This window comes from Hyaena hyaena, unplaced genomic scaffold, assembly GCF_003009895.1.
Source record: "Hyaena hyaena isolate Hyena2069 unplaced genomic scaffold, ASM300989v1 scaffold_118, whole genome shotgun sequence".
Lineage (NCBI taxonomy): Eukaryota > Metazoa > Chordata > Mammalia > Carnivora > Hyaenidae > Hyaena > Hyaena hyaena.
The window spans coordinates 1485366-1497850 of NW_024080751.1; the positions used below are offsets into that span (position 1 = coordinate 1485366).

The window sequence follows — 12485 nt, forward strand, 5'->3', positions numbered from 1 at the left end:
GAGCTCCTAGGGTCCTTTCACGATGACACTAACCCCACTGATGGGGGCTCCACCCTCAAGACCTAATCACCTCCGAAGGCCCCCCTCCCAACACTGTCACCTTGGCAGCTAGGTTCTGTGTGTGTGTGTGTGTGTGTGTGTGTGTGTGTGTTTATGTGTGTGTCCGTGTCCGTCCGTGTCCCTGTCCCCATTTGTCCTGGGGGGACGCACGTGTTCAGCTCATGGCCATGCTGTTTACTGTAGCGGTGAGACCCTTGCTTTGCGTCGGGCGTACGTTATCAGATCTAAGTGTAACCAGCTGCTCTGTGGCCCTGATGACACAGCGCCTGAGAGCTCTGCCCCTGTGCGTGCTGCTTCCGTCCAGCAGGGATCTGTGGTCTGTGATGGCGGCTGCTGTCCGTGGTTTTACCCTTACTCTAGGCGGGTGGCTCTGCCCACTAGAATTCTGGTTGATGGCTGTGTCTCTCTCATCTCAGAGAAAGCATTTCACTGTCACTTGGCGTCCTCGATGGGTAGGAGAGTGGCTGTCATCTGCACTGTTGCCCCTCTGGCTTGTCTGCCCCTTCTGGATGGTTCTGTGGTCTTTGCAGAATATCTCTGTGGCATCAGGGAGTGGACATGTCTTCTGTTGCTCAAACTCATGCTTTTTGAAACCGAGAGCGTGTTTTTGTTGATTCAAGATCATTCCTGGTCATCAGCTTTTTTTTTTTTTTTTAATGTTTGTTTATTTTTGAAAGAGAAACACAGCATGAGTAGGGGGGGTGGAGAGAGGGGGAAGGGCAGAGAGAGAGAGGGAGACACAGAATCTGAAGCAGCTCCAGGCTCTGAGGTGTCAGCACAGAGCCCGATGCAGGGCTCGAACCCACAAACTGCGAGATCATGACATGAGCTGAAGTCGGACGCTTAACCGACTGAGCCACCCAGGCGCCCTCTGGCCATCAGCTCTGACCGTCACCTTGCCCCCTTACACCTCTTTTCTTTCTCCAGAATCCCGTTACGCAGACGGGAACTCCCTATGGTTTCCTTCTGCCTCCAAACGTCAGGTGTCCTTCCCTCTCTATCTTCTGAGCTGCCTTTAGGTGGTTAGTTCCGGTCAGGGTCACCTGTCTGTCGTCTGGAATTTCGGTGATTTTATTTTTCATTTATAGAAGTTCCGATTGGCTCTTTGGCCACACCTGCCTATTTTTTATAGTGTTGCATTTTTTGTTCTTGGTTCCTTTGGTTATAACTTTAAACATTCCCATTTTTGGTTTCTCCTTATTTGCCCCCAAGTTGCTGGGGTCGCATCCTGATGATACGCTGTGGTCGCTGCCATGTTGTGTCCCTGCCGGGCCCTGGACTGGGAATTGTCACTCCAGAGTGGTTGAATGAGGGCCTTTGCCAAACACCCCAAACACCCCAGGGTATCGCCAGCCCAGCACCGCTTTTTATGTTATTTTTTGGTGCCCTGACCATGTAGACTGTGGAAGAACCAACACCAGCTGCGGGCCCCACATTACAGACCCTCAGAGCTGGGGTGAAGACAGGCTGGCTCCCTGGGGCTTTCACTCTACGGCAGGCTTCCTCCTCCATGGAGGCCTCCCAGATGTCCCTCGGCCCTGAGGCCCTGCGGACATTCTGGGGGGTGGGGCTAGAGCTGTGTAACCTGAGGCCTGGGTCTCCGTGGACCGGCTTCTGAGGTCCTGCTCAGGACGCACACGGCACCCGCCCCTGCCTTGGCTGAATGATGGAGGTGTGTGTCGGGTGGGGCTGGGGCACGTGTGCCACGCAGCCTCAGTCCTCAGCCGTGGCCAGCTGTCCCGCCCGCTGAGCCAACAGGAGCTGCTCCAGCACAGCAGGGGGCACTCCAGCCGGAGGACCAGCCCCTCCCCCCACAAGAGGAAGCAGTTCCTGGCCTCTTGCCCCTGGGGCAGCGCCCTGGATGCCTGGGGGCGGCTGGCTGAGCTCCTACTGCTGAGTGAGACCTGGGCCTTGGAGCCGGCCCAGGGACGGACGCTGTGCGCTTGGCCTTAGGGCACGGCCACAGGGAGGAGGGCTTACCTCCATCCTGAAGGACGCAGGGCCCCGGGCTGACCTGCAGGCAGGGGCCACCTACACTGGCCACCGAGGGCCCTGTCCCAGCCCCCGACTGACACACGTCCCGTGCCCTTCTCCCACCCTCCGTGGAGGCTGCGCACAGCCCCGCCGTCTGTCTCCTGGTGTCCCTCTGGGTCCACGGCGAGGCCCTCCTGTCCCCTGTGTCCCCCTGGGTCCACGATGGAGCCGTCCTGTCCCGTGTCCCCCACAGGCTCCAGTGCACCTGTCAGCACAACACGTGTGGGGGCTCCTGCGACCGCTGCTGCCCCGGCTTCAACCAGCGGCCGTGGAAGCCGGCAACCACTGACAACGCCAACGAGTGCCAGTGTGAGTGTCCCACACATGCGCACGTGCGCACACGCCTTTGCTGCCGGTGTGCTCCAGCCACGTGGCGTGCCGCACCCAGGGGTCACCTGTGGTCTGTGAGGCGTGCCCTGGGGGTCCGGAGAGACGGGGCACGGAGGGCCCATGAACAGCCGCACCCCTTCTCTCCAGCCTGCAACTGCCACGGCCACGCCCACGACTGCTTCTACGACCCTGAGGTGGACCGGCGCAACGCCAGCCAGAACCTTGACGGCGCGTACCAGGGCGGGGGCGTGTGCATCGACTGCCAGGTGGGACGGGGCTGCCCGTGGCCGGGATGGGGGCGTGTTGGGAACTAGGGTGCGTGCGAGGCACCGGGGCAGGGGGGTTGTGGGCGCGGCCCCATGCGGTCTGTCACCCAGGGCTGGGCGGGCGGTGGGAGCATCCCTGGGCTCAGTGGCCCCGTACCCACCTCCCCAGCATCACACCACCGGCATCAACTGTGAACGCTGTCTGCCCGGCTTCTTCCGTGCCCCGGACCAGCCCCTCGACTCTCCCCACGCTTGCCGCCGTGAGTGGGGTTGGCCCGGGTGAGGCCTTCCGGGGATGGGGCGTCCGGGCTGTCCAGCTCCCTGCTCCCCTGGGGTCCCTGCACGGCTGCGGGGGGCCCGGCCGGGCTCTCACCCGGCTGCCCCGGAGCCAGTCCGACAGCCCCAGGCTTGGTGTGTCACGACTCCTCGGCCCCCGTCCAGGCTGCAGCTGTGAGTCGGACTTCACGGATGGGACGTGCGAGGACCTGACCGGCCGCTGCTACTGCAAACCCAACTTCACGGGGGAGCGCTGCGGCGCGTGCGCTGAGGGCTTTGCTGGCTTCCCGCACTGCTACCGTGAGGGCGTCTGCCTGGGGCGGTGGCGGGGAAACTGGGGCGCGGGTCCCCAGAGCCCTGGGGGGGTGACCCAGGGTGGGGACCCACAGTGGAGCGTCTGGTCCTGCCTGCGTGTCCGGTGATGCTGAGCCGACCTGGCTGACGTGGTGTGTCCCCCCCCCCAGCGGTGTCCCCCCCCTCCAACCACACCGGGGAGCAGGTGCTGCCGGCCGGACAGATCGTGAGTAAGTGTCACCCACTAGAGGCGGGGAGCCCCACGCAGAACCCCATGGAGAGGGGGGTTTTCACTGTACTCACCTGATTTTTGGTTCTTGTGGGTTTTGTTTTTTTTTTTAAGTTTCTTTTGAGAGAGTGGAGCAGGGGAGGGACAGAGAGAGAGAGAGAGAGGATCCCAGGCAGGCTCCACGCGGTCAGTGCTCAGAGCCCGAATCGGGGTTCGATCCCACAAACCGTGAGATTGTGACCTGAGCTGAAATCAAGAGCCAGACACTTCACTGACGGAGCCGCCCAGGCGCCCTTCGATTCTTGTATTTTTATACAAATAATGCATATTCATGCTAGAAAAACCCTTCAGGAGTGTAGTAACATAAAGCAGAAGAAAAAGGTGCCCAAGATGGTGCCATTGACATAATCCCTCCTCCTACGGCCAGGCGCCCCCGCCGTGGCCCTGCACACGTGTCCTTCATGTTCCGTGCTGTCCCAACAGATGTAGCATTTACTTAGCTCCCAATTGTTAGAAATTTAGGTTCTTTCCAATTTGAAAAAATGCTACGATAAACATCCTTGTAGCTAAAACTTTCCATAAATCCTCAATCGCTCCTGTGGAATAATTTCCTAGAAGGTTCTGAGTCACTGGACGTGCGTGTTTGGGGGCAGTTTTGGCTGCAGGTTGCCAAACCACTCTCGGGAACGAAATAGTGTACAGTGTGGTCACGTTAGCGGCCTCAGCGGATGCTGGGGGTCGTCACCACGACGACGCGAGCTGCTCGTGACTGTCAGCCCGGCTGGCGGGACGCTCACCGGTCAGAGATGTCTCCTCCTCGTGTTTCTGGAATCGGGTGCGTTTCAGCGGAGGGTGCGCCCCAGTCTGATGGGCAGGCGTCAAACATGGCCGGCGGGGCTGAGCCGTCTGCACACTCCCCGCGCAGGCGCCGTGTGCCTCCAGCAGCAGGGTCCCCTGCCCCGTGTCTTGGGGACTCTTCTCTCCTGTGCTGGCGTTTTTAACCCTTCAGTGGTTCGGTGGACGTTGCTATGGAGGTGGCTCTTATCTCTGATAAGAGACGCTGTGGAGGTGGCGCGCCCTAAACTCACCTGTTCTTGTGTCTCTTGGTCTTTGACAGTTTCTTCTTTACGTCTAAATGTCTCTTTTTCATAAGTGGTGTAAGCAGCGGTCAACAGACTTCTTCTGGAAAGGGCCAGACAGTGCCCGCCTTCAACTTTGAGGGCCAGGTGTCCTGTCTTGGCTCGTGGCCCCGCTGTCGTGGGCCACAGCGGACGTGAATAGGCCTGGCCGTGCTCCACGAAGACTTTACTTGCACGCAGGCAGGGGAGCCCTCGGAGCGCAGCGCGGAGCCCCGGCATGGCTCCTGAAAGCCCTCTGGTCCCGCACCAGGGGTTGGTGCTGTGCCGCGGCCATGCTGGTGGGGTGTCCCGTGCTGTCTGCTCCTCGTCCAAGGAATTCTACACTGTCTTTCCTAACAAGGACCTTCGTGTCTGTAATTTGTCAGGGAGACTGGTTGAAGATTTTCTTGGTGGTTTTCTTTGATGTGCGTGCCCTCGTGTTCTCATTTTGTAATTCACTTTGTAAAATATTTGGAAAATGCCAAAATGCCCCTTGCTTGGTTCTATAGTGGTTTAAAAATCACTGGAATTACCCATTTCTTTTTTTTTTTTTTTTAACATTTATTTATTTTTGAGAGACAGAGACAGAGCACGAGTGGGGGAGGGTTAGAGAGAGGGAGACACAGAATCTGAAGCAGCTCCAAGCTCCCAGCTGTCAGCACAGAGCCCGACGCGGGGCTCGAACCCACAGACTGTGAGATCATGACCTGAGCCCAAGTCGGACACTCAACCGACTGAGCCCCCCAGGCGTCCCGGAATTACCCATTTCTTAAAAGTTTGATAGAACTTCTGAGACCACCTGGCCTGACATCTGTTGTTAATGGAAGTCTTCGACTCTGGCTTTCATTTCTTCTGTGGTTATTTTATCTGTTGATTTCCTACCTCAGCATAAGTCTGTTTTGGTCATTTTCATTTCTTAGCAAATTGCTTATGTTCTTTGGATTTTTTTTTAATTAAAGAGTTTTTAAGTTTATTTTTTTTTTGAGAGTGAGCAAGAGAGAGAGAATCCCAAGCAGATTCTGTACTGTCAGTACAGATCTGAGCCAAAATCGAGTCAGATGCTTAACTGACTGGGCCACCCAGGTGCCCCTGGATTTTAAAATGTAGCGGTATAAAGCCGCACACAGCGGTCATGATTTTTTACCTTCCCTTTCGTTCCTCTTATTGTCTGTTTTAATTTTCTCTCTTTTCCTTTCTTCCTTTATTAGACCTAGTGGAAGTTTGCTGAATTTATTGGTGTTTCCAAAATACACCTTAAGATTCTGTCTATAAGATCTGCTGGAGTTTTTCTCTTCATAGTTTGGGGGAGAGATTTTGTTTCCTACTATAGAAAACTTTGAACTAAAATCTTTAATTCCTTCTACTGTCTTCTTTTTTGAAACATTGAAGTGTAGTCGATATTCAGCATCAGATGAGTTTCAGGTGGACAGCATCTTGGTTTGATATTTGTCCGTATTGCAAAATGACTCCCGCAGTAAGTCAGCTTAGCGTCTGTCGCCACAATTACAGAATTAGTTTTTCCTTGTGATGAGACCTTTGGAGATCTTTTAGCAAATTTCCACTGTGCCATCCAGCACGGCTGCTACGGCCACCATCTGGACATCACTGCCCCACACCGCTCTCATTTTGCCCCTGGAAGCTGGCACCTTTTGACACCTTCACACCTTTCTCCAACCCCCTGCCCGTCAGCCACCAACGTATCCGAGAGCTTGGTTTTTGTTTCTGTTCTAGATTCCACATATGCGTGAGATCTCGTGGTATTTTTTTTTTTTTTATTTTTTTTTTTTAACTTTCTTTTGTTTCGTTACCGTTTGTATCGCTTCTTGAATTTATCATTTTTGTTCTGTCTTAATTGCTGACAACAAGGTGTAAAGCATTGGTTCTCAACCAGGGGAGGTTAAGCCCCAGGGGCGCATCTAGGGTTTCTCTTGTTCGGGCTGCGCGGCGTTGGTGGCGCTTGGTTTTTCTTCAGGAGCCAAACCGAGCCTCCTGGTTTTATCTGGTAAATGGAGACGCGGCCCGGGCGGGACACGCCGTCAGGCGGGGCTCCGGCTCTTGCTGTGTCTTCCCTCCGTCGCTGGGGCTTTCCCTTCATGCCTTTGGCCGGATTGGGGAGCAGAGTGTGATTTGGTTTGGGAAGGTTTATGTTTCCTTCAGGGGGGGGGGGTACAAGTTCCATTTCTGTCTTCTCATCTGGCCCAGGTCACCCTTACCTTTCTGACAAACATCAAACCGCTATTTTCCATAATCAAAAATTACGTAGTATTTAAAACCTCTTCTCAGGCACAAATTAAGACCTTCAGCACACTTTTGTTCCTTTTCTCTGACCCACGGAGTAATCTATAAAGATTACAATGATCTTTATTAGGATTTTGTTTGTACGTTTTCTCTGGTTGCGTCGGCGCCTACAGGTGGCTTAGCAGCTGTGTTACCGACAGCCATTTGCCTGTCCTTACAGCCGTCCTGATCTCCTTGCTCACAGTTTTCCAGAAACATGGGCTTTGCCTTCTTGGGATTTTTGTCCCTTCGTTCTGTATGGATGCAGCGTGAAGCGTGAGGAGAGAAGTTTGCAGAGAGCAGAGGTTTTCCGGCGGGGAGGGCTGGGATCTGCGAGGCACCTGAGACCCCCGCCCTCCCCCCACCCCCCAGACTGTGACTGCAGCGCCGCCGGGACACAGGGCAACGCCTGCCGGAAGGACCCGCGGGTGGGACGCTGCGTGTGCAAACCCGCCTTCCAGGGTGTCCACTGCGAGCTCTGCGCCCCTGGGTTCTATGGCCCGAGCTGCCAGCGTGAGTGCGGCCCCGTGTCTGTCCCCGTGGGGGCCCCGGGAGCCTGTGCCCTCTCACACTGAGCGTGGCCACCCCTCCCCGCAGCGTGCCAGTGTTCCAGCCCCGGAGTGGTGGACGGGGCCTGCGACCCTGACTCAGGCCAGTGCACGTGCCGGGAGGGCTTCGAGGGGGCCGCCTGTGACCACTGCGCCCCAGGATACTTCCACTTTCCTCTCTGCCAGTGTGAGCGAGGCCGCCCCAGTGGGCACGGGTGGGCGTGGGGCCCGGGGTGTGGCCTGCCTGGCTCAGGGGGCCCCCGTGTGCGCCTTCCCTCTACAGTGTGCGGCTGCAGCCCTGTGGGGACCCTGCCCGAGGGCTGCGACGAGGCGGGCCGCTGCCCGTGCCGGCCGGAGTTCGATGGCCCTCACTGTGACCGATGCCGCCCGGGCCACCATGGTTATCCCGATTGCCATGGTGAGCAGAGGGCCAGGGCGGGGCTGGGTGGAGTGGGAGGGCCCCCCCCAGGCGCCCAGGGCCTGACCCCGTGACTCCTGCAGCCTGCACCTGCGACCCCCGGGGTGCCCTGGACCAGCTCTGCGGGGCAGGGGGTGTGTGCCGCTGCCGCCCCGGCTATGCGGGCCCTACCTGCCAGGAGTGCAGCCCCGCCTTCTACGGCTTCCCCGAGTGTGCCCGTGAGTGTCCTCGAGGGGCGGCGGTGGGGGGAGGGGGGTGCGTCCCTCCCGCCTGCCCACACCCCGCCTTCCCCACCTAGCCTGCCGATGCTCCGCCGAGGGCTCCCTGCACGCAGCCTGTGACCCCCGCAGCGGCCAGTGCAGCTGCCGGCCCCGTGTGACCGGGCTGCGATGTGACGCCTGTGTGCCCGGCGCCTACAACTTCCCCGTCTGTGAAGGTGAGGCTGGTGCAGTGTGCGTGGTCTGTGTGCCCACCCCTTCGTTCCTGTGTGCCCACACCTGTCCACGCACTGACCGGTCACGCGCTGTGCTCACGTGGGGCACATGTGCCACGTGTGTGTGCTTGTGGGCCTTGTAAGCGTGCACACGTTTTCACGTGTTCTCGGAAGTGTGTGTTCCCCTGCTGTGTTCAGACATGTTTGCGTGTTCTCTGGTGGGGGAGGGCACAGCGCACGCCCTTGTGGCCGAGGGGACCAGAGCACACGTTTGCACACCTGTTCACACAAGTGGGAGGCACGTGTGCTGGCCGGGCCTCGGGAAGCCCTTGGCCCTGAGCCAGTGACTGAGCAGTGACCGTCGCCCGGATCTCTCTACAGCTGGCTCCTGCCACCCCGCCGGCCTGGCCCTGGCCGACCACACCCGTCCCGAGGTGAGCCCAGGGCAGCCCTCTGTGGAGTTCAGCCCCTCCCCTCCAGGGAGACTGCCCCGTTGCGCGGTCGCCTTGGCAACCTGAGGGCCCCTGTTGCGCTGGCTGGTCCTCGGTCTGTATTCCAGGGACACATGCCCGAGATGGGGCAGGTCAGGCTCCAGGGCTGAGGGCTCTGGGTCGAAAGGCAGGGACCCTTTCCGACCCTCTGTCTCGTCTTCTCCCAGGCACAGGCCCCCTGTACATGCCGGGCTCATGTAGAGGGGCCGAGCTGTGATCGCTGTAAACCTGGGTTCTGGGGCCTGAGTCCCAGTAACCCTGAGGGCTGCACCCGTGAGTCTTGGCAGGGGTGTGGGAGTGCTGGGGAGGCTCTAGGGTGGGCGAGCGGTGTAGGGAGGGGAGTGCTAGCCCCACAGGGTCCAGGCCTGCTCTGCCTCCCGCCCTAGCCTGCAGCTGTGATCCCCGGGGCACGCTGGGTGGAGTCGTCGAGTGCCGGCCGGTGAGTCTGGGGTCGAGGTGCCCAGGGGCTGTGGGGCAGGCATGTCCCGACCCTCCCTGCTCGGTCTCACCTCGTCCCCCGGCCACAGGGAGACGGCCAGTGCCCCTGCAAGCCTCACGTGTGCGGCCGGGCCTGCGCGGCGTGCCGGGACGGCTTCTTTGGGCTTGACCAGGCGGACTACTTCGGCTGCGGCAGTAAGTGACTGCGACCCGGGGGGCGGGCCCGGTGCGGGACGATCACCGTGGCCGGCTGGGATGGCGGCGCTGACCTGCTCCCTCCTGCTGCAGGCTGCCGGTGTGACGTTGGCGGCGCGCTGGGACACGGCTGTGACCCGCGGACGGGCGCCTGCCGGTGCCGCCCCAACACCCAGGGCCTCACCTGCAGCGAGTGGGTGCCCCACGCTGGGGCTGGGGGAGGGGGCCCCAGAGGCAGCTCATCCGGCCGAGGCCCCGGGGGGCTGCCCTTGACCACCCTGTCGCGGCCAGGCCGGCGCGGGACCACTACCTCCCTGACCTGCACGACCTGCGCCTGGAGCTGGAGGAGGCGGCCACGCCCGAGGGCCGCACCGTGCGCTTCGGCTTCAACCCCCTCGAGTTCGAGAGCTTCAGCTGGAGGGGCTACGCGCAGATGTCGCCCATCCAGGTGGGCGTGGAGCTGCCCGCAGGGGGGAGGCGGGGCTGGCGGGCCCCTTGCGGGCCGGGGGCCAGGCTGGGCAGGGCCAGGGAGGGGTGACCCCGACTCTCCGTGTCCCCGCTGCCCCCAGCCCAGGATCGTGGTGAGGCTGAACGTGACCTCCCCTGACGTCTTCCGGCTTGTCTTCCGGTATGTCAACCGCGGGCCCACCAGCGTGAGTGGGCGAGTCTCTTTGCAGGAGGAGGGCAAGCTTGCCACCTGCACCAACTGTGAGTGTCTGCGGGCCGTCCCGCTGCCCGCCCTGCCCCAGCCCTGCAGCCCGCCCTGCCCCAGCCCTGCCCCAGCCCTGCCCCAGCCCTGCCCCAGCCCTGCAGCCCGCCCTGCCCCAGGCCTGCCCAGCCCTGCCCAGTCCTGCGCCAGCCCTGCAGCCCACCCTGCCCAGCCCTGCCCAGCCCTGCCCCAGCCCTGCCCCAGCCCTGCCCCAATGGCTCCTGACCCCCCTACCTCCCTCTTCTGCCCCAGCCCCACCAGGGGCCCATGTGTGGGTGAGGGGCCAGCCTGTGCCTTGGGGAATCTGCAGCCCGGGGTGGCCAGTGGGCTGAGACCAGGAGTCTCACAGTTCACGTCCGCAGGCACAGAGCAGAGCCAGCCTGTCACCTTCCCGCCCAGCACGGAGCCTGCCTTTGTCACCGTGCCCCAGAGGGGCTTTGGGGAGCCCTTTGTCCTGAACCCTGGCACCTGGGCCCTGCTCGTGGAGGCTGAGGGGGTGCTCCTGGTGAGGCGGGGGCTGAGTGGGGTGGGCCAGGGCCCGGGGCCGGGGCCCAGTACCTACATCTCCCCTGCCCACCAGGACTACGTGGTCCTGCTGCCCAGCACCTACTACGAGGCGGCCCTCCTGCAGCTGCAGGTGACCGAGGCCTGCACGTTCCGGCCCGCCGAGCAGCGCTCCAAGGAGAAGTGAGGGCCGGCCTGGCAGGGGTGGGGGCCTGACCCCTACTGTGCTCCCCGCGGGTCCCTGCTAACTACGTTCTGTGTCCCCCGCCCTCCCCCAACCCAGCTGCCTCCTCTACACGCACCTGCCCCTGGATGGCTTCCCCTCAGTCGCGGGAACCGAGGCCCTGTGTCGCCGTGACAACAGCCTGCCCTGGCCTTGCCCCACGGAGCAGCTCAACCCCTTGTACCCGCCCCTGGCCGCCTGCCTGGGCAGCGACGTGCGTGTCCCTGGAACCCCACAGAGGGGCAGGCAGGGTCACAACCTGGGGAAGGCGTGCCTTGGCCTGGAGGTTGGGGGTGGGAGGGGCCGTGCCACAGTGATGGGACACAGGTGCAGGCAAGGCCGCAGGTTTGATGTTGGGGGGGGTCAGGGCAGCCTTGGGGCCTCATTTGTCAATGGGGTGTCGCTGACCCCAGCCCTCCAGCTCATCGGGAAGAGGCAACGGGTCATTTGTTCGCTCTGAAGACCCGGGCTGGGCCTCCAGGCAGCAGGCTGTCAGCAGTGCTGAGGCCGAGAGGCCTTGGGAAGGCAGGGGAGGCTTGGAGTGAGCCGAGGTTGGAAGGCCACGTGGGCATGGGGGTGTCCTGGGAGGGGTGCTCCGGGTGGCGAGGACCTGGGGGAGGAGGCTGTGGGGGCTGTGGGTGGGAAGGGCTGTGCGCAGGGGTGTCCAGGGAGCACCCGCGGTCTTGTTCTGCAGGTGGGGCCCCTGATAACTCTGTCCCCCACCCCCAGGTGGACGTCCAGCTTCAGGTGGCCGTGCCACAGCCGGGCCGCTACGTCCTGGTGGTGGAGTATGCCAACGAGGACGCCCGCCAGGAGGTGGGCGTAGGCACGCACGTCCCACAGCGGGCGCCGCAGGAGGGGACACTCACCTTGCACCCCTGCCTCTACAGGTCTGCGGGGCCAGGACAGGGTTTGGGTCTGGGGGAGCTATGTGGGAGGGCTTGGGCCCCGGGGCGGCCCCACCCGCTGATCACCCCACCCCCGTCCCTAGCGCCCTGTGCCGGGGCACCGTCCTGGACACCCAGCACCACCTGGCCGTCTTCCACCTGGACACGGAGGCCAGTGTCCGGCTCACGGCCAAGCAGGCACGCTTCTTCCTGGTAAGACCCTGACCCCTGACCCCTGACCCGCACGGGCCCCAGCTTCCCCTGTGGCGTCAGGTGTTTCAGAAGATTTCAAATAGCATAGAAGGGTGTGGTGAGCCCAGGTGCCCAGCACCCGCCCCGCGTGGTGGATGGGAGGAGACAGTAACTATGTTAACAAAAAACCGCTTTCTGGTATAATGTACCAGAACGTCCGGCGTGAGGGGTCTCTTCAGTGGGTCGTTGGCTCCTGGGCGTCCTCAGTGCTCTGAGGATGAGGTCGCTGTGACACAGGCCTGTGCACCCACCTGAGCACGAAGCACTGCGCGGTGCTGACCGCCGCGGACGCCCAGGAGCGAGCTGAGATGTGCGCCCGAGAAAGCTCAGGGCGGGTGACGTTTGCTCTCACGAGAGTGGTGCACTCAGCGTGTTAGGTTTCCCGGGGCCCTTACAACACGGATCGCTTCTGCACAGATTAGTATAAAAGCCTCACATGTCGAGAAGGACTCGCAAACGGAAAGAGAGCCCTGTGGCCGCCCGCCGCACTCGCTACGGGCGCT

At 61.3% G+C, this 12485-nt stretch overlaps 1 protein-coding gene across 6 annotated transcripts in view; it reads left to right on the forward strand.

The window, feature by feature from the left end:
• The window catches only part of LAMA5 (laminin subunit alpha 5), a 47529-nt gene that overhangs the window by 16586 nt on the left and 18458 nt on the right, over positions 1-12485 (forward strand). For all 6 annotated transcript variants that reach the window (XM_039237006.1, XM_039237008.1, XM_039237009.1 and 3 more), the window contains exons 7-28: positions 2288-2403; positions 2572-2690; positions 2860-2950; positions 3132-3266; positions 3431-3490; positions 7257-7397; positions 7482-7619; positions 7716-7850; positions 7934-8068; positions 8149-8286; positions 8665-8717; positions 8942-9047; positions 9161-9213; positions 9302-9407; positions 9501-9600; positions 9699-9855; positions 9977-10115; positions 10479-10621; positions 10697-10803; positions 10904-11057; positions 11573-11733; positions 11835-11943. In XM_039237006.1, the coding sequence (XP_039092937.1) occupies positions 2288-2403; positions 2572-2690; positions 2860-2950; positions 3132-3266; positions 3431-3490; positions 7257-7397; positions 7482-7619; positions 7716-7850; positions 7934-8068; positions 8149-8286; positions 8665-8717; positions 8942-9047; positions 9161-9213; positions 9302-9407; positions 9501-9600; positions 9699-9855; positions 9977-10115; positions 10479-10621; positions 10697-10803; positions 10904-11057; positions 11573-11733; positions 11835-11943 (2596 nt within the window). The remainder of the gene's footprint in view (positions 1-2287; positions 2404-2571; positions 2691-2859; positions 2951-3131; positions 3267-3430; positions 3491-7256; positions 7398-7481; positions 7620-7715; positions 7851-7933; positions 8069-8148; positions 8287-8664; positions 8718-8941; positions 9048-9160; positions 9214-9301; positions 9408-9500; positions 9601-9698; positions 9856-9976; positions 10116-10478; positions 10622-10696; positions 10804-10903; positions 11058-11572; positions 11734-11834; positions 11944-12485) is intronic.